Source organism: Alligator sinensis, unplaced genomic scaffold (genome assembly GCF_000455745.1).
Source record: "Alligator sinensis unplaced genomic scaffold, ASM45574v1 scaffold59_1, whole genome shotgun sequence".
Lineage (NCBI taxonomy): Eukaryota > Metazoa > Chordata > Crocodylia > Alligatoridae > Alligator > Alligator sinensis.
In genome coordinates this window covers 3936630-3954747 of record NW_005841878.1, presented here as the reverse complement: position 1 = coordinate 3954747, position 18118 = coordinate 3936630, and the positions used below count along the sequence as shown (strand labels likewise).

Sequence of the window (18118 nt, the reverse complement as noted above, 5' to 3'; positions counted from 1 at the left end):
TGGTGGGGTCCCCCCATGGCCCCCTTCCCCCCTCCTCCAGTCTTCCCCCCCCAATCCCCTACTTCCCAGTACGGAGTCCAGGTCCAGCTCCCTGCAGCAGCAAGCAGGGAATGCCTGAATCTCCAAAGCTCTCCAACTCTTTTCCGAATCGATTTAGAGAGCTTCGAATTGATTCAGACCTTTTTATTGGTTTCCTGCTTTAATTCCGATTTGGAGATTCGGCCACTGAATCAGGCCAAATCTCCTCCAAATCGAATCAGCACCTGAAACTTCACACAGCCCTAGTCTTCTGTACAAATATCAATAGCCTTAGTGACATTCTCCTTGGGACAGGGTTGTTGGATTTTATTTTTTCTGGCTTTTATTTCATGTATTGATTTTATTTGGGCTGATTTGTTTTATATTTTTGCCTGTGTTACTGTAAGGGCTTTTTATCCTTCACTTCTCTAAAGCTGTATTTCTTGCTTAAACAAATGTGATTTACTTTGCAAAGTCTTTTGCACTGTCATTCTGCTCCTATTGCCCTCACAGCTTTGGTTTGCCTGACATGCTGTACATTGGAAACTGACTGATTTTACAGCAGATTCCCTAACAATCAAACTGCACAGAGAATACAGCTCTGCCCATAAACAAAATGGTAATCAGTTTAGGAATTTCTGACTCCACAGTGCAGCAAAGAACAGGAAGACAGGAGGGAGCTGCTGAGGACATTCAAAGCGAGAGAGGAAGTGGGGAGTCTAGACCATGACAAGTTAATAACTTAATAATGGTGGGCGAGCAGAGCTGAGAGAATAACAGGACTAGTGAGTAACAAGGCGAGCAAACTAGGGGAGGAGATAAGAAAACCAGGCATTGACAGGGACACTAGAGCCCAGAAATGAAGATAATAGTTTCAAAGGATCATGAACAAAAAGAGCAGGTGCTATTGGTAGTAATAGCAGCAGCAGCAGCAGCTCAAGTATGAGAAGTATAAGGATGGCAAAGCTAAGATGTTAAAACAGTCCTGGTATCCTCTGCTACAGAGAGAGTTGCCCAAGATGAAGCCATTGCTCTAAGGGAGTGACACATGATTGTGTGACATTTATGTGAATATGGCTTCCAAAGAAGTTGAGAGGCTTCTGCATTTTGCTGGATTAAATACCCAGTTTTAAAAGACAGAAGCCCATTCATTCTCAAGTAGTGAAACATGGGTCAAAATATAAGCTGGACAGGGCAGAGGGAAGACATTTAAAAACCCACCTAAGCCAAGAGAGCTGGATCCAGTGAGACCTGAACCTGAAGGAAATGGTACAGGAAACAAGAACCAAGGGGGAGTTGAGTCAATCTGAGGGTAATGGTAAAGGAATATATAAAGAAGAAAAAATGGGCAGCAAATGATTTTGCATTATGTTATAGAGCGAGGAAAATTTGTTGCAGAGTGTAAGGCACAAATCTGTAAGCACAGTCACACAGTGGGACAGAGTTTAGCCGTGTTAGTCTGAAGTCAAGCACCTTAGAGATGAACTGGTTCAGAGGCATGAGCTTTCGTAGGCAATAACCTGCTTCATCAGGTGCTCTGAGGTGTCTAACAGAGTGGGGAGAATAATTGGTACAAACAAGAAATGTCAACTGGTAAGTCAGTTCTCCAACAGAACTGCAAAGCTTTATTTTCTTAAGATAATTGGTTACTGGAATAAATAGCCATTGATTCTTAGCTTTTATCAGGATTTGGGGAGATTACTTAATTGCTGTGTTTGCTGCCTCGGATGGCGCACACAGACACCAACAAAATGTTTGTGAGACAGTGTGTGACAAGTACACACAGCTCTGCCATGCATCTGTGTTCTTAAAAATAACTGATGAAAAATCTTGCAAGCTCTCAATCTCTTCAGTGCATCCTGGTAGGTCAGGAGGGGGCTTTCTAACTAACAGAAAGGGCCAAACGATGGTCATTCAGGTTCAGGAGTCAAAGGCAGATGTAGATATGCTACCTACATCATTCCCTAATATGCTGTTGATGCAAAAATCGCAGTGGTTTTAATATGCCAATCAACAGGCCACTAGGCTTGGGTGGAATTTCGATCTTGACCTACTGCAATAAGTGCAGGGTTCCTCAAGGCAGTATTGCAATACAAATAGCAGTGATAAAAAGGGCCACAGGTTACATCTATATGTGATGACAGTAGCTTAGAAGAACTACTCTAAAATGGTCTGTGGAAATAGGAGGCCTTTGTATAATGAACTCCCTATTAAAAATGCAGTCATTGCAAACATTGAAGATAAAGTATGAATCTCTGAAACAGAGCTCTAGAACTACAAAGATAGCTATCAAAGCCGCATTGTTAAGATGACTCTTAAGATAATGAGACTGATTCTTTGGTTCTGGCACAGGTAAACTCCCCATGTAAGTCAGCAATGGTGTAGCATAATTAAAGAAAGCAGGATTGAACTCAATCTTATGCAGTGGTCTTACTTGAAAGCAAATGTACTCTCAGATGCAAATAAAACCAGCATTTTCTTTATTGATTTATTCTCAACAGTGAGGGTTTTTTTTTCCAATTGCCTATGGATTTGTCACTTTTCCTGTGTTTTCTGGGAACCAGGACTGAGGTTTTGCCTTTGTGCTGTTTGTTGTACATTGCCTATCACAGTGGGGCCTCAATCAGGATCCTCAGGCACCTCCACAACAGAAATAAATACATCGGACAGCAGCACATAGTGTTGCTGTTTGTTTTTTTCTGGCTAAGGATGTTTTAAACAGCTTGATATCTTGTCAAGAGAAGCAGTTATTATTTCTTGAGATACTGACAATACATTGAATGTACCTAAGAAGTGGTTTCATTTCTTTTTATTGTCCACATAAGATAATAAAGCTCACAAGAAGCCAAAGATATGGACAAAGAAGGGACCTGCAGGCTAGCTGAAAGCCTGAGATCTAACAGTGAGTAGTCTAATATTGCAGTGTCTGTATGTTTGTTAGCTTTAGCAGTAGGTAATCTCAGGGGAAACCTGCATATTTTGTGTGTACCTGAAACTCTTGAGTTCAGTGGGGAGAGGAGTTAAATGTAAAAGGAATGCAGGCTCAAAACCAGCACTGTTCAGAGAACCCTTTTTTTAAAAAATTGGAACGGGCTGTATTTGCCATCATTGCTGGTTTCTTTTGCGGGGCATGAAATTCTATACGTGACAATTACCAAAAAAATAAGAGAACATAAAGTTCTCAAAAATGGCATTTGTTAGGATTGGACATAAATCTACCAGTCCTGTATTCATGAAACAGTTCAACACCCATAGAGAGCTCTGTAGGCAAGTCAAAACCAATGAGCTAATCCTAATATAAAAGATAATATAAAAGAGGGTGATGTGAGATCTAAACATGATGAATACCATGTTGTGGCACTTTTAAAGAGATTACTTTAAGCATACCTTAGTGCCCATAAAAATCCCAGACATGATTTTGGAAAAGAAAACCAAAAGTGGTCTTGTACAGTATAGGTGGTCGAAGAACATGCTTTCTTTCCCTTGTTATTCTACCCGTTAGCTTCCCACCCCATCTGGAGAGACAACTTTGAAACTGGGGCAGTCTCTCCCAGCAGCAGACACTTTTCTGAATCTACCCACAAGCTTAACTGAGCCAAAACTGGAATGGTAGGCATTGTGTTTGGGATACCTATCCACCAAAACCTGGGATGATACAAAAAACTCATTTCATGGGCCACTGGATACATTTCAGATGGTAAACACCATTTGCTATTACCATCTCAGGTGAGATTGAAACCCACAACTCAAAGGTGAAAAAATACTGATAACTGAACAGGCCCTGAAACATCCAGGCCCCCAGTACAAATAAAACTCCTCTTCTAGACTGAAGTGAGAGATCTTTCTGGTTAGGATTCATTTGCTAGACTTAACAATAAAGACTTGCAGGAAAAAAAAGGAACAAGTTAAGCCACTTGCACTCTCCAGATGTTCTTCTTACACACCGTACACGTTTCACTGGAACAGACTCAGAGCCTCATTGTAGGCCAAGTTTTGTACTCTATCTTTGAATACAGGCAGAGGTTCCAATTAGCTGCTAAAACCTGCGTGCATATTTCCAGTGGCAAATGCCTGCAAACTTTTAAATTCTGTTCTCCTTTCAGTTCCACCCCTTCCCACTCCCGCTTCTTGATCTATTCTCAATAGTTTATTCCTACCTGATCCACAGACAACAAAAACAAACAGAGCCAGCAGCCATGGTCCTACAGGATATTTCTCTTCTTGTGGCCGCTAAAATGGGAGGGGGAAAGAAGATTTCAGTCTGTTAGCAATCTGACCTTTTGCTCGTTAGCTCGTTTAAAAAACAGAAGCAGAAAGGCAAGATAAAGAATAATGTGGTTTTGACTTCAAACCTCAAAGTGAGCAAACTCAAACATTTGAACATAAAACAAGGTATTCTGTTGCCATAACTGCTTCACACAAATGATGAGAAGTTGAAATGAAAAACAATACAGTAACAGAAGAGTGACAGTTGTATTTACAGGAGAGTCTGCTCTGAGGTCAGAAAGCTTAAGGGATTCAGTAATGCTCAAATCTGTTTTTTCCCCTTTAAAGAGGACTTAATTAATGCCTCTCACAGATTCTTTTCAGATCTGTCATCCTGAGTTTCTCAAGGGAAGAGGGAAAGTGAGGTGGGTTTTTTTCCCCTCACTATTTGCTTATCTATTTCCTTCCTCTGTTAAGCTGTTTACAACCCTCCCTTGTTTTATCTACATTGTAAGCTCTTCAGGATAAAGAACATGGCCTTATGTATTTTGTGAGATACTAGGTGTTGGATTTTTAAAGTAATAATAATGTTCCCTGACGGTGCTGTTGGCTGAAGAACACACACATGTACACACTCATAGATCCAACTTCTGTCCGCTGGAGAGAGGAAGTTGTTAAAATCAAATTAAAGTGTACTATAATTGTTTGTCAGTATGTGCCAAAAAATATCTTTAAGCTAAAAATAAATTTAGTTTCAACTAGTTTCTACTCTAGATAATTTATTTTGAGGCAGCACAACTGAGCGTTCTAATATGTAGCTTTGAAGGGGAAAGGAAGAAAGAATATCATGTTTTATGGTCACTTTGAACTATTGAGTTTTGTTTTGATACATGATTATTGTTGGGAGCCTAATACACCAGAGGTTTTTGTAATGAAGAATGAATGCAAACATGTTCTCTGTAGGATTTCAAAGATGACACAGAATGAAAAACGTCCTTGCAAATTTCTGAAAATGTACATCTATTAGCAGACACCTTCTGTAGCTTTTCTACCTGATGAAGAGTAGTTTAAACATCAAATTAATAATTATGACTTTGACTTGTTTAATGTGTTGGGTTTAGCCATGCACACTGGCAGAATTAAATGTATAAAATGCCATTAAATAACACTTTTCCAAACTAGCCAAAGAATAGCTGAATACGTATTTTATTTCCTCAGTTATTTCATCTTATATTAAACATCTGTAGTTGTGAAAAGGAAAAAACCAAGAACAGGCAAGGAATAAGCAAGTGTAATAGTCCAAAGATCCCAGCATTAGATCACAATTTTGTATGAATAAAAGAGTGCACAAGAAGATCAAGTTTGCCAGTGGAGCTAATAATGACCTATCATGATCATGCTCTCAAGACAGCCTACAATTACAGGAGATAAAACGGTCAGTTCATATAGCTCACAAAAACGGCAAATGTAGAGAGGCTTTTCACCAACCAAGATCTGAGCAGAGGCCTTTATGGGGCCCTGAGATATTAGGCATACAATCAATGGTAGCAGGGGATTCACAGAGCTCTAAGATAAGGAAAGTAAAAGAGGAATTGTTTGTTCAAGTTGTAGAAATACAGATAGAGGAAGGAGGGTGTTGTGGTTAAGACCCTTGGCAGGGCTCAGGAGACAGTTTTCAGTTCCAAGCTCTGTTGCAGATGTCCTGTATCACCTTGAGAGAGTGACTACACATCACTGTGTCTCAGTTCTCCAAAATGGAGGATAATAATTCCTGATTTCTACCACCTGTCTTGTCTGTTTTGTCTAGATGAGATTACAAGCATTTTGGCACAAGCAGTATATGTTACTATGTGTTTAGACAAGCCTCTCACAGTGTGACCCTGATCTTGGTTTAGGCCCCTAAGCAAATACCAATATTAATAGTTCTGCAACGCTAATCTAAAACTGCTTTATTTTGAGCACCTCAGAACAGCAGCTAACACCTAGCTAATATCTAGAAGTTCTTGCTAGGACAGCTCCCATGGGCCTGAAGTGGTCAGCTGGAGGGGAGGGGAGAATGGCAAAAACATGGCTGAACGGTGTACAGCCCACATGGGAGGAAGAAGGGAAAAAAGGGAGAGAAGAGTAAGTTTTAGTGAAAAGGACAGAAGCAAAAGAAGCAAAGGGAGGACAGAGGAGAGAAATGCTGTTTTGTCATCATCTAGTGCAAAGAATGGGCACCTGATATGATTCAAGAGACTTGGCATCTGGTCCTAGGTCTTCCACGGACCTACCTTGTTAACTTGAGTATGTCAGGACATGCCTATGCCATCTCCTACCATACTACAGAGCACTGCCATAAAAACATGCCCCTCCAAATCTTCCCAAGACTGGAAAAAATGTAAAGTACCCTCCTTTAGAATGGTGCTAGGGATGTCCCAATCATGCCCATGCTGGAGAATTACCTTGGGCATGTACCGAACAGCAGCTATATGACATTATTTCAGTATTTAGTAACACAGAGAACAGGAATAAGTAAGTGGGAGGAGAGAAGAGAAGGTATACTTTTGTTCCAGCCCTGCCTACCATAGTTACAGTACAGACATGTCCGTAACCTCTTTGTACCACTGTTTCCCCATCCCCATAAATGGTGCTAAACAAGCTCCTGTGTTTTAAAGATCTCTGAATGAAATGTGCTTTCTAAGGACTTAATCCTTCACCACTCAATTCATGGGGATTTTTGCACTGACATTTCATAGACATGACACAGTGTGGAATCAAACCTAAGTGCCTCAGCGTTATTAGAAACAAGAGAAGCATTGAAATCACAAAAAATGCCTTTTGACATTAGAGGAAAACATCTGTTAGTCTCAGATACTTCAGCCAACTACTTCAGACATCAACAAGTGGCAGGAACAATAGAAAAACGTAGATTCACTTGACTTGGGGATAAAGGGAAAAAATAAGCTGTACTGTACTGTGTGTCATTGGCAGGACATTGTTTCACAGAAGCACATTTTTCAAATGAGCCTGCAGTATTTTATGGTAAACACCAACAGTTTTATGCTTTCACTTTTCAAAAGAGCATTTCAGGTCACCTTTAAGAAGTGTGAGCGTGTTTCAGTTGTGTTATAATTAAACTATTGCCAAATCTTGTTGAACAAAAGTCCCACTCTGACATAGTCGGTCAGAATTGTAGGATGGGGGTGTTGTAGGAGGCTGATTTAGTTCCAAGAGCTTCCTGACAACATGAAGGACACAGCACTGAATTTCAAGCACTTTTCTGCCACTGTACAACAGGGTTCCCTTTGAAACAGTTTACCTCCAGTGAATATGGGGCAAAAAGCTCTGAAGGAACAGGGAGATGATATTACCAAACTATATTCCATGAAATTCACTCTCATGGGTGGAATTAAATGTGACTATAGCCCTCCTCATGTTTTTTTCCAAAGGCATAAACAGGATTTCTGTGGCTGGAAGGTTATTGCCTCACTAGCCTTTTGTGCCAGCAGAGCTACTGAAGTCAACTGTATTCCAAGGCTCAATTTCCACTGTACATGGGAGCAGAAGGGAGCCCTAAGTGATGAAAGGGACCATACCCAGTTGCCTCTTTTGTATACAGGCAGTCCTTGGACTTACGACAGAATTGGTTCCTGAAAACCTTGTCTTAAGTCGAAATATTGTAACTCAGAACCAATTTTCTCATAAGAAACGATGTTATAAATGGGGCATTGGTTCCTTTTTTCACCAAAAATACCCCAGAATTTTGTACTCAATCAATTATAGATGAGTAATATAGCTACATTAATGTATTTATATTGTAAATAGCAAGCATATTGATTTGGAAGGACTTTTTTGAGGTGACTTTGCTGGGCTTTTTGAAGGGTTCTTGGCTGGAGTCTTCTCAGGAGTCTTGGCTGCAGGTTCTTCTGGAGTCTTGTCTGCTTTCTTAAAGAAAGTGTCCAAGGAAGTTTGGACAGATGTTCTCCAGGGAGATGAGCGATGCAGTGAACTTGTTTGCTGGCGTGGCATCAATTCGGATCAAGCATTGTAAAATTGAAACCGACGTCATAAAGTTGAAACAGGGTGTCAATTTATAAATGTTGTAAGTGTGAAACGTAACTCGAAATGTTGTAAGTCGAGGAGTGCCTGTATTGCCAAGGAAACATGTCTTGCCAAGGAAACATGATTAAGCTTAGATTGGTCTTAGTGAACTTACTGAACTAAGATCAACCTGTTTTCCTTGTCATGACAGTACCCGAAGTACCTGAATGTCCCATGCAAGTCAAATAGCGCTCTCTTGTCTCAGTCACAGAGGCCTTATACTTCCTCTGAAAGCATTTTACCCAGGAAAGCGTGCTGCTTTCTTTTAAGCAAAGTTGAATAAATCTCAGTGTTTTAATTTCCTGCAAGCCAGGTGGCCCAGGAAAACTGAACAAAATAACCCCTCACCAGGTAGCAAGAGAGCTAGGACTTGATTTTCATGCGTGTACACTTTCAGCAGCTAGAAGTGGCTGCCTGTAGCCCTACTGGATTTTGCTGTGTGTTGTTCCCCACTGGGCATGTGGGGTGGGTTATGTGTGTGGCTTTCTCAAGTGGCTGAGGGGAAGGTGTGTATGTGTGGCAGTGCCTGCATGCAGGGACCGTTGCTTTCTGCATGCAAGTCTCTCAGTCTCTCCCCACCTGGGTATTCAGGTAGACTGTGTGGGTCTCTCCCTCCCAGCGGAGGATTGTGCTGTGTGTTTTTCACAAGACCCCGGCACTTTCATTCACTGCAGTGTGAAAATGCCTCCATTCATCAGTTCAGAAAAGGGGCTCCTGATTTTAGCATCAGGCTCTTCCACACCCTCTGGCTCAGCCTGGAGAGCTCCCTCTGGGAGCAGCAAATGAATTAAAAACAAATTATAAGAAGATCATCCTCTCTGCTCCCCAGCCTGGGGCTCCAGCTGCCTCTTAACCCTTCAGCTCCCAATCCCCACCTTACCCAGCATGCTGGGCTGAGGACTTGTTAGGACATCATCCTCCTCCTCCCCTCCTCCCAACTCCTATCCCTCTTCCCGTCCTCTCGGTCACCTTACCAGGGTTTTGGCTACGTTCCCTCTCTGTGTGATGTTTTTGCTGTGCTTTTCGTTTGCCATCCGGATCCGCTGTTTGGCCACCATGGCTTTGGGAAGGGGTGGGGGTTTAAGTAGCTGGCCTGAGGCCGAATGATTTGCTGTGTCTGGGTTGGGACAAGTCAAGAAACACCCCTGCCCCCTCTCCCCACAGTCCCGGGTAGACGCAGCTGCCCACAGCCCCTGTGCTGTTTCCTCAGCCTCCCCCAACCCACCCCCTGCAGACAGAGAAGCGGGTGGCTGGAAGGATGGATGGACGGAAGTAATCTCTCATCTCAGGAAACCCTCGCGTGCTTCCTCCTGCCCTTCCGGTCCCCCTGTTTCCCAAGCGTAGGCGGCACCTGGCAGGGCAGCCGCAGCCGCAGCCGGTCCTTCATCCCCTGCCTTGCCTGTGTGGAGAGCCCTCAGCACGTGCCCCCCGCGCGGGCAGGCAGAGCGCGAGCGGTCGCCGCCCTGCCCGGGGGTTCCGGCTCCGGGTTCCATCCATGGAACACTGGAGACAGCAACATTCTGTGGCGGCGCGGATTGGCTGCTCGAGAGGGCGGGACAGAACTAGCATTCCATCCCCTGCCTGCCGCGTTCCGCCGGCCCCAGGGCTGCTGTAGGCTCGGGCTACCGTCTGCTTCTGCGCCCATCAGCGGAGCCTGCCCAGTAGCAGCGCGGGAAGCCAGCGCCCCGGGTCAGCCCTCAGGTCAGGGCCCTTCTGCAGCGAGGGGGCGGAATTTAGAGAAGAGGAAACACAAAGAGGGGAGAAAGGGAAGCAGAAGCATGGAGGTGGGGGAGCTCTGGGGCAAGGCAGGGCACACTGGGCTACATGAGTAGAAGTGTTGCCAGCAGATCTAGGACAGTGAGTCTTCCTCTCTATTCAGCACTGGTGAGGTCACATCTGGAGTCCCGCATCCAGTTTTGGACCCCCCACTACAGAAAGGATGTGGACAAGTTAGAGAGAATTCAGTGGAGGGCAATGAAAATGGTGAGGGGCTGGAGGACATGATTTATAAGGAAAAGCTGAGGGAACTGGGCTTATTTAGTCAGGAGAAGAGAAGACGGAGGCGGGGATTTAATAGTAGCTACCTGAAGGCGGGGTTGGAAAGAGGATGGAGATAGACTGTTCTCAGTGGTGGCAGATGACAGAACAAGGAGCAATTATCTCAAGCTGCAGCAAGGGAAGTTTAGCTTAGATGTGCGGAAAGTCTTTCTCACAGAGAGGGTAGTGAAGCACTGGAACCGGCTGCCCAGAAAAGTGGTGGAATCTCCATCCTTGGAGATTTTAAAGACCTGGCTAGACAAAGCCTTGGCTGGGACGAACTAATTGGGGGTGGTCCTGCTCTGAGCAGGGAGTTGGACTAGGTGACCTCCTGAAGTCCCTTCCGACCCTCATTTTCTATGATTCTAAGGGGCCAGGAATTTGTGAGAAAATCTCATGTCACCTACCCAAAGCTGTAGCATGCCAGCCACTGTCTAGGCCAGGCATTCTCAGCTGGGCTCCACAGCACCCTGGAGTGCCTTGAGATCCTTTCAAGGGTACTACAAGGTGCCACTCAATGTTAGCGCTTGCCAGGGGGGGAAACATGATTTGCAAGCTATTCATAAAGATTCCAAACAGAAATCTATAGGGTTAAAACCATTCTGCCCTGGTGTGGTCTTTTGGAGTTCTTTGCACCAAAAAAACTGCTATATTACTTTTCTGGAGTCTAAAAAACCAAGCAAATACTCAGAGCTGGCATTTTCTGTGGGGTGCCTTAGGTCTAAAAAGGTTGAGAACCACTGGTCTAGCCCTGTGCCAAGATTCCTTCAACTTTTGTCTTAGCTCACCAGGAGCATAATGACTGGAGGCAAACAACCCACCCCAAAGATAAGTGTGAACACACAGGGAATCAGAACTTCCTAGACCTTAAATGCCGGAGGCTGCAAGTGGGAAAGGAACAGGGGAAACACCCTGGTCATGCCCTGTTCACTCTTCCTTTCAGTCTCCACACTCTGCCCTGTGTGATAAAGGATACTGGGCAAGATGGACCTATCGTCTGACCCAGGAAATGGCAGTTCTCATGTTGTTACAAGGAATCCTCTCATCACGGGGGGGACGGGGGGACGGGACAAAAGTCTCAAACAGGAACTACATCCTTCATTTCTGTGCTTTATAGAATCAGTCTCCTGCAAAAGGGAACAGGCCATTTTCAGTGTGTGCGCGTGTCCTTGTCCTTACAGAATGTCTGTTTGGTTCATCTGGCCTCAGCTGTGGTATACGTAGCAATCACATTATAACAAAAAATAGTAATTGGTAAAAGCTACCTTTCCAGTCTGGGAGAGCAGTGTCCATATCAGACAATAGCAGCAGAGATAGCAGGTAGGCTCCAATGTAATGCACAACAAAGTGATTCCTGACAACAGCACAAACGTCTGTGCCAATTGATGACCCCTTTTCTAATGCTTCATTTTACCATATATCAAATAAGTTAAAAAGATTTCTCATTAACTTGTATGTGACTGCCCTTTAGGGGCGTGCTATCAGATTTCAGAACCTTGCCATGTTGTTTTCCCATTGGAAGACAAACCAGTTTTGTAGAGGGTTACTTGTTTGTTCCCTGCCCTGCCACTGATATCTTCTGTGACCTTGAACAAGTCATTTAATTTCCCTCTGTGGGACCCATGGAGGAAGTGTGCTTATCTTGGGTTTCACCCGATTCCTTGTAACCTGTAATTCCTCTTACACCATTGACACCAGCCTTGTGTGAGTACAATGGACACCAAATTAATAAAAGATGGGGCAGGAGAACACCGCAGTTGGGCTCTGTGAGGGATCTCAGCTAGTGCTCATTTCTCGGGAAGCAACTTTGCATCAAGAACTGACAAAAGCTTAGAGTTATTGCCACAGCCAGCAGTCTCCTGCTGCTTCAAAAGCAATCAAACTAAAGTTACCTCAAAGAAGTAAAACAATACGGTGCTTCTTCAAAGGGTGCATGTTAATTGTATGCTAAGAAAAAGAATATTTATATCTGTGTAAGTGCACCAGCTCGAGACTCCTGCCACAATGCTGAATATAATTTTAAAGAAACGGTCATAAAAGTGCATGGTTAAAAAAATTCTTCTCCTGATAGACTTGAGGATGGCTTCCAAATGTCAGTACCCATCAGAAAAAAAAATGATTAGGTACCAAAGTCAGTATTTCCTAGGTAATACCGAAGTGGAGCAAGACTGTCAGTTGTTGTTAAAGCATTCTGCTGCGGGATGGAGATGCGGGTTTCAGTCCCTGCTCTCAGGATTAGCTCTATCTTTTATCCAATGACTGTCTGATATGCAACGTATTAACAGTCTTGATTCACCCTCCTGAATTTTAAGCACCTCAGGGACCAATCTGGATTTTCTCCTGAGTGTCCACAGGCATGGAGGCCTTTACCTTCACAACACCCCTGCAAAACAAAGAAGCACTATCATCCCCATTTTGGAGATGAACTAAGACTTAGAGAGGCTAGTGCCCTGGCCCACCAAGATATTTAGTTACTTAAATTCTCTTTAGGTGTCTAACTATCACTGGCATCAGTGGGGCTAATTACTGTTGTGGATCTAGATCTAAATGATGGAGCCTATTTTAATTCTAGTCTCTGAAGCCCCAGGCAAACCCTCTGACAACTATTTCCCAGTTTAAATTCCAGATTGATTCCCCGTAGCAAACCAAAGTCAGATCCTTCCTCAGTGCCCAAGTGGAAGTGATTCTTATTGGTACACGGGGGCTGTGTACCAATCATTTGACCCTAGCAGACTTCCTGCCCTTGGGGCAGGGGGTTGCACCCAATGATCTTGCAAGGTCCCTTCCAGCCCTAATGTCTATGAAATCCTATCTCACTTTTGCCTTATGAGTTCCACCATCTCAGTGTCTCTTAGCTGCACAGGGCAGAGCCTTTCTGAGCGTTTCCATTGGTATCTCTAACCATAATGCAAGTAGGCAGTTACTCATCTTTAACACCCTATTTTAGAAGTGTTCCTTTTAAATCAGCAGCAGATGCTTTCATTTGGCAAAGTACTTAAACATATGCATAAATGCCAGTGAAGTCTATAGGATTTAGGCTTGAGCTTAAGTGTTTTTCTGATTGGGAGTGGACTTCGTGAACATGCTTTATTTTAAGCACATGCTCAACACCTTGTTGAATCAGGGCTAAAACTACTATTGACTACTACATTGTCACAATCAGCCTCTACACTGGTTGTTACTAGATACACCTGTAGAGTATATAGCAACCAGACCAAGTTGCTCATCACACGTCAAGGGAACCCCTGAGAAGTCCTTATAGCACATACTATAGGAATGTGATGATGCATGCTGTAAGAGTGTGACTCATTGCAGTCAGTGATGAGTGCTAAAGAAGAATATGAATGGCAACAATCCTTTTATTGTTTTATTCAGTGATGCTTTTCTTCCATTTCCCTCCTTTCTCTGTTTCTTTTTGGGGCATGTTCTGGCAGTTTGCAAACATCCACTTATTCTAATTCTCTGGGAGTTTTTGCAGGCTTTGCTTCATGTGACAGCTTGAAACAACAACAAAAAAGGCAACTTAAAAGCTCTCCTTCTTGTCTTCCCTAGACTTTCTTCTCATCATCAGGACTACCCCTCTGAATGGTCTCCAGCAAGCAGTTTGCTGTTCTTCCATGGTAAGATCTGGAAATAATTGACTTCCCCACATTTATTTCCATTATTGAGTGAGCTTGTCTAATCATGTTATGAGCTTTTCTCTGCAGCTCATGTCCCTAACTCAGAACACGGCCTTTTTTTTTTTCTTGCACACTTCATTTATTCTGCTTATCTAGGATGCACAGTTGCCAATAAAATATGAGAAAATTATTGTTTAAATACTTTCAAGCCAGTACCATGTGTTGAAAAATTAAAAATGCTTTGAGTTCCTTAACTGCCTTCTTCAGCGCATGTGTCTCAAATAGCTTCAACTCCAGGATCCTATCTAGCTTGATGTGTCATTGAAAACCTTTGATCAGTGATAATCAGACCAGGGCTTGAGACCCACGAGCAACTCTTCAATATATTACCTGCAGCTCCTTGCAGAAAAGGTGATCAAAGTTTATTTCTTCCCTCCATTCATTGAAAATGTATTTCCTTCCATTTGTGAATAATGCAATAAATGTACAGACTATGGGGTTTGTCCCACTGCCTTAAGGGCATGTGCGGTGTTGTGGCTCTTTGAGTAACATTGACCCCTCCTGCGGCCAGACAAGACTGACTGCCACTGCTTTAAATGCTGTGGAATCTGGATGATCTGAACCTCCCTTTCAAACAAACTGCCAGCCTTTTCTGTGTTTGATGCCCTTTGTACTGCCTATATGCAGCATCCCTCTCTGGTACTGCCCTGTATAGTTCTAACCATATTGCTGATTAATGACAAATAATGAACACAGAAGCCAGCCAAACAGGTTGGCTAATCAGGCATTTACTCTTTTGGCATAGTTTACTAATCTAAATTAGATGAGATTTACTGGAATCTGTTTTCAGACATGTTATGCCAATGAAAGAAAATGTTGGGATACAAGGGCTGATGTAGATCTTTTTTTTAGTAGCGAACTGCCTTGAGCAAATGTACTTATCACCGGAAAAGGGACTTGGATGTGTACAATTTTCAGCCTGTATCTAGCATTTGCATGTACTTCAAGGACAGACAGTGTATATAAAGGTTATTTGTATGATGTATGAGGCGGAGAGAAGACACATACCTGTTTTGGGATCATAATGAGACAAGGACAAGATAGTACCCAGACTGCTGCTGACAGATTTCTAGTTCACAAACAACGTGGCTAGTATGTTTTCACCTACCGTTGTCTTAAGGTTAATACATTGTCTAGGCCAAACCATATCTTTCTAGGAGTGTGGTTCATCAAGAGACATTTCTACTGATGACTGACTGAAACAAGGTAATACTACTGGCTGCTTTTTTTTTTTTTTTTTGCCTTCCTCTGAAGCATTAGAACATTAGCCCTACTAAGCCTTGGGGTTTTTGATGGGAATGAGCTTATGGTCCTTCTATTATTTAGAAAACTCAGAGGTTCCTGGCTAGAGGGTCCTATTCTTCCCCCCAGGGTCAGTCATACTGATCACCAGATATGGAGTCAGGAAGGACTCCCCCTAAGTCAGATTGGCAGGGACTGTGGAGGGTTTTGCCTTCCACCGTAGCATGGGTCATGTTCCTCTTCCTAGGACGGTCTGCACATATCCGAGTCAATTACTTCCCTTTCCTTGCAGTGACAGGGCATTGGCAGTGAGTGACCTTGTCTCCCCTGTTTTACCCATGGGAAGTTACTGGGTGTTCTTGGCATCTCTGGTTCTATGATTTGTAGCTGTGTGTGAAAGTTTTCTGTGCTGCTTTTGGGGAATCCTTGGGTCAGTGATTGCCTGTAAACACAGGGGATTGGACTAAGTGGCCTAGGAGGCCCCTTCAAGGCCTAAGTTTCTGTGTAATGACAATACCATTGACCTGGGGCTGTGGGAACTGGCAGAGTAAAGTGGCTGCCTGCAGAGAAGCACCAGGTAGGACGTTGGGAGGAATGGATGACTCCTTGCACTGTAGGACAATGTGCAGAACACCTAGGCAACCCCTCTACTGCCCTAGTATGTGGTTTGTTTGTTTTTTTTAGTTGGAGGATCTATACAAAGCCTACTTCTCCAGGCTTGCTGAGGTGGCAGTCCCTGAGCTATTCTGCCCAACATACAGAGGTAGACAGTTTATCTGCATGGGTTTGCTACACCAAGGACCTTCTCATGTGATATAATCAGTCTGGCTCTGCTAGATTTAGAGACTTGTGTGGGCAGAACTGGCCCTAGGGAAAATGACACCCTGGGCAAACTTGTATTTTGGTGCCCCCTCCTCCCCTGGGCACTGTGCTGCATCCACCTGGCATCTGTCAGCCTGGCCTGCTACTGCCTAAGCACCCATGTGGAGCTACCTCTGAGGCTGGGAATGATCACAACACCCCCAGCACAGTTGCATGGTCGGCTCCCACCAGACGGGGTGGGGGTGAAAAGGCAGGAAGAACGTGACTGCATTGGCAGGTGACCCTATCCCCGTTAGTCCCCAGTGCTGTGGGCATGTCCCTGGTCCAATTACTGGGAGCAGAAAACGTGCTCCCACAGCCACTGCTTAGTCTGGCTTCTTCTGAGCAGTGGCTGGAGGCGGAGAGGGAGGGGTCAGCTGTGCCGGGCCAGGAACAGTGCTGCTCTGTGTGGTGCCCCCCCTGACCACAGCACCCTGGGCAGCCACCCACATCACCTACCCCTAAGTCTAGCTCTGCCTGTGGGCCCTGTTCACTGGGGAAGACTTGCACCTCAGCACAGAGTTTGGCCTTAGGATTGGCCACACTGTGACTACAGTTTCTATACCTTTATGTTCTGCTAGCCAGACCCAAAATGGTGAATCTTTATACATGCTACAACATTATGCTTTAAATCAGATGCTTTGCTTTCAACAGGGGTTTATGCACCAAACTAGACTTCAGAGTCATTTCTCAACCAAAAGTGACAGGCAATGTCCTACCCACAGTGGATGTTTAATTGCAACTTCAGGGTCTTGCCAAGAGTTTAATCTTAAGGAAAAGTATTCGGAAGTAAATTCTGAACTAGGTTTAGAGTAATGGCCTAATTCAATGGTATTCACTGACTACTTTACATTGTTCCAGTAATGCAAAGCAGCAGTTAATCCTGATTAATAAGCCAGTTAAACTAAGTTTAGGTCTATTGTGTATCACTGGAGTGATGGTAGAACACTAGAACTGTGAACCTGGTTCTAAACGTGCACAGTAGGAAACAGGCTAATGGGTGACAGCCTCACTCTTTTGCAGGCTATGAGAATTTTTCCAGGATTTTCTTTAATAACTTGGGCATCTCATGTAGGAGTCTTCATTTAGTAACATTTTATAGGATCAGCTGTACAGATCCTGGCATTTCTGTTAACCAAAGATAAATGTGATCAAAATAACATACTACAGAGCAAATTCTAATCTCCAGTAAAGTGAGATGTGGAGTAATTCCACTGAAGTCATTGGAGCTACTCCATATTTATACTAGTTTAATTGGAAGTTTAGACTTCAGGAAGGCCTTCGATACGGTATCCCACCCCATACTGGTGAACAAGTTAAGAGGCTGTGACTTGGATGACTACACAGTCCGGTGGGTGGCGAATTGGCTAGAGGGTCACACCTAGAGAGTCGTGGTGGATGGGTCAGTTTCGACCTGGAAGGGTGTGGGCAGTGGGGTCCCACAGGGCTCGGTCCTGGGATCGATGCTCTTTAATGACTTCATCAGCGACTTGGACGAGGGAGTGAAATGTACTCTGTCCAAGTTTGCAAATGGCACAAAGCTATGGGGAGAAGTGGACACACCGGAGGGCAGGGAACAGCTGCAAGCAGACCTGGACAGGTTGGACAAGTGGGCAGAAAACAACAGAATGCAGTTCAACAAGGAGAAATGCAAAGTGCTGCACCTAGGGAGGAAAAATGTCCAGCACACCTACTGCCTAGGAAATGACCTGCTGGGTGGCACGGAAGTGGAAAGGGATCTTGGAGTCCTAGTGGACTCCAAGATGAACATGAGTCGGCAGTGTGACAAACCCATCAGAAAAGCCAATGGCACTTTATCATGCATCAGCAGATGCATGACGAATAGATCCAAAGAGGTGATACTTCCCCTCTATCGGGCGCTGGTCAGACCGCAGTTGGAGTACTGCATGCAATTCTGGGCACCGCACTTCAAGAAGGATGCGGATAACCTGGAGAGGGTCCAGAGAAGGGCCACTCATATGGTTAAGGGC

The 18118-nt window shown here is 44.0% G+C and overlaps 1 protein-coding gene and 1 long non-coding RNA gene across 5 annotated transcripts in view; one reads left to right on the top strand and one right to left on the bottom strand.

The window, feature by feature from the left end:
* SERP2 (stress associated endoplasmic reticulum protein family member 2) overlaps positions 1-10002 on the bottom strand; it is a 14792-nt gene extending 4790 nt beyond the window's left edge. Inside the window, exons 1-2 of the mRNA XM_025196218.1 lie at positions 9282-10002; positions 4176-4248 (exon numbers count right to left, since the gene is read on the bottom strand). Coding sequence (XP_025052003.1) covers positions 4176-4248; positions 9282-9365 — 157 coding nt within the window. The 5' untranslated portion in view covers positions 9366-10002. The remainder of the gene's footprint in view (positions 1-4175; positions 4249-9281) is intronic.
* A 3550-nt stretch (positions 10003-13552) lies between these two features.
* LOC102369613 overlaps positions 13553-18118 on the top strand; it is a 107224-nt gene continuing 102658 nt past the window's right edge. For all 4 annotated transcript variants that reach the window (XR_001359329.2, XR_003092519.1, XR_003092518.1 and 1 more), the window contains exons 1-3: positions 13553-13637; positions 13897-13964; positions 14250-14375. This is a non-coding gene — a long non-coding RNA (uncharacterized LOC102369613). The remainder of the gene's footprint in view (positions 13638-13896; positions 13965-14249; positions 14376-18118) is intronic.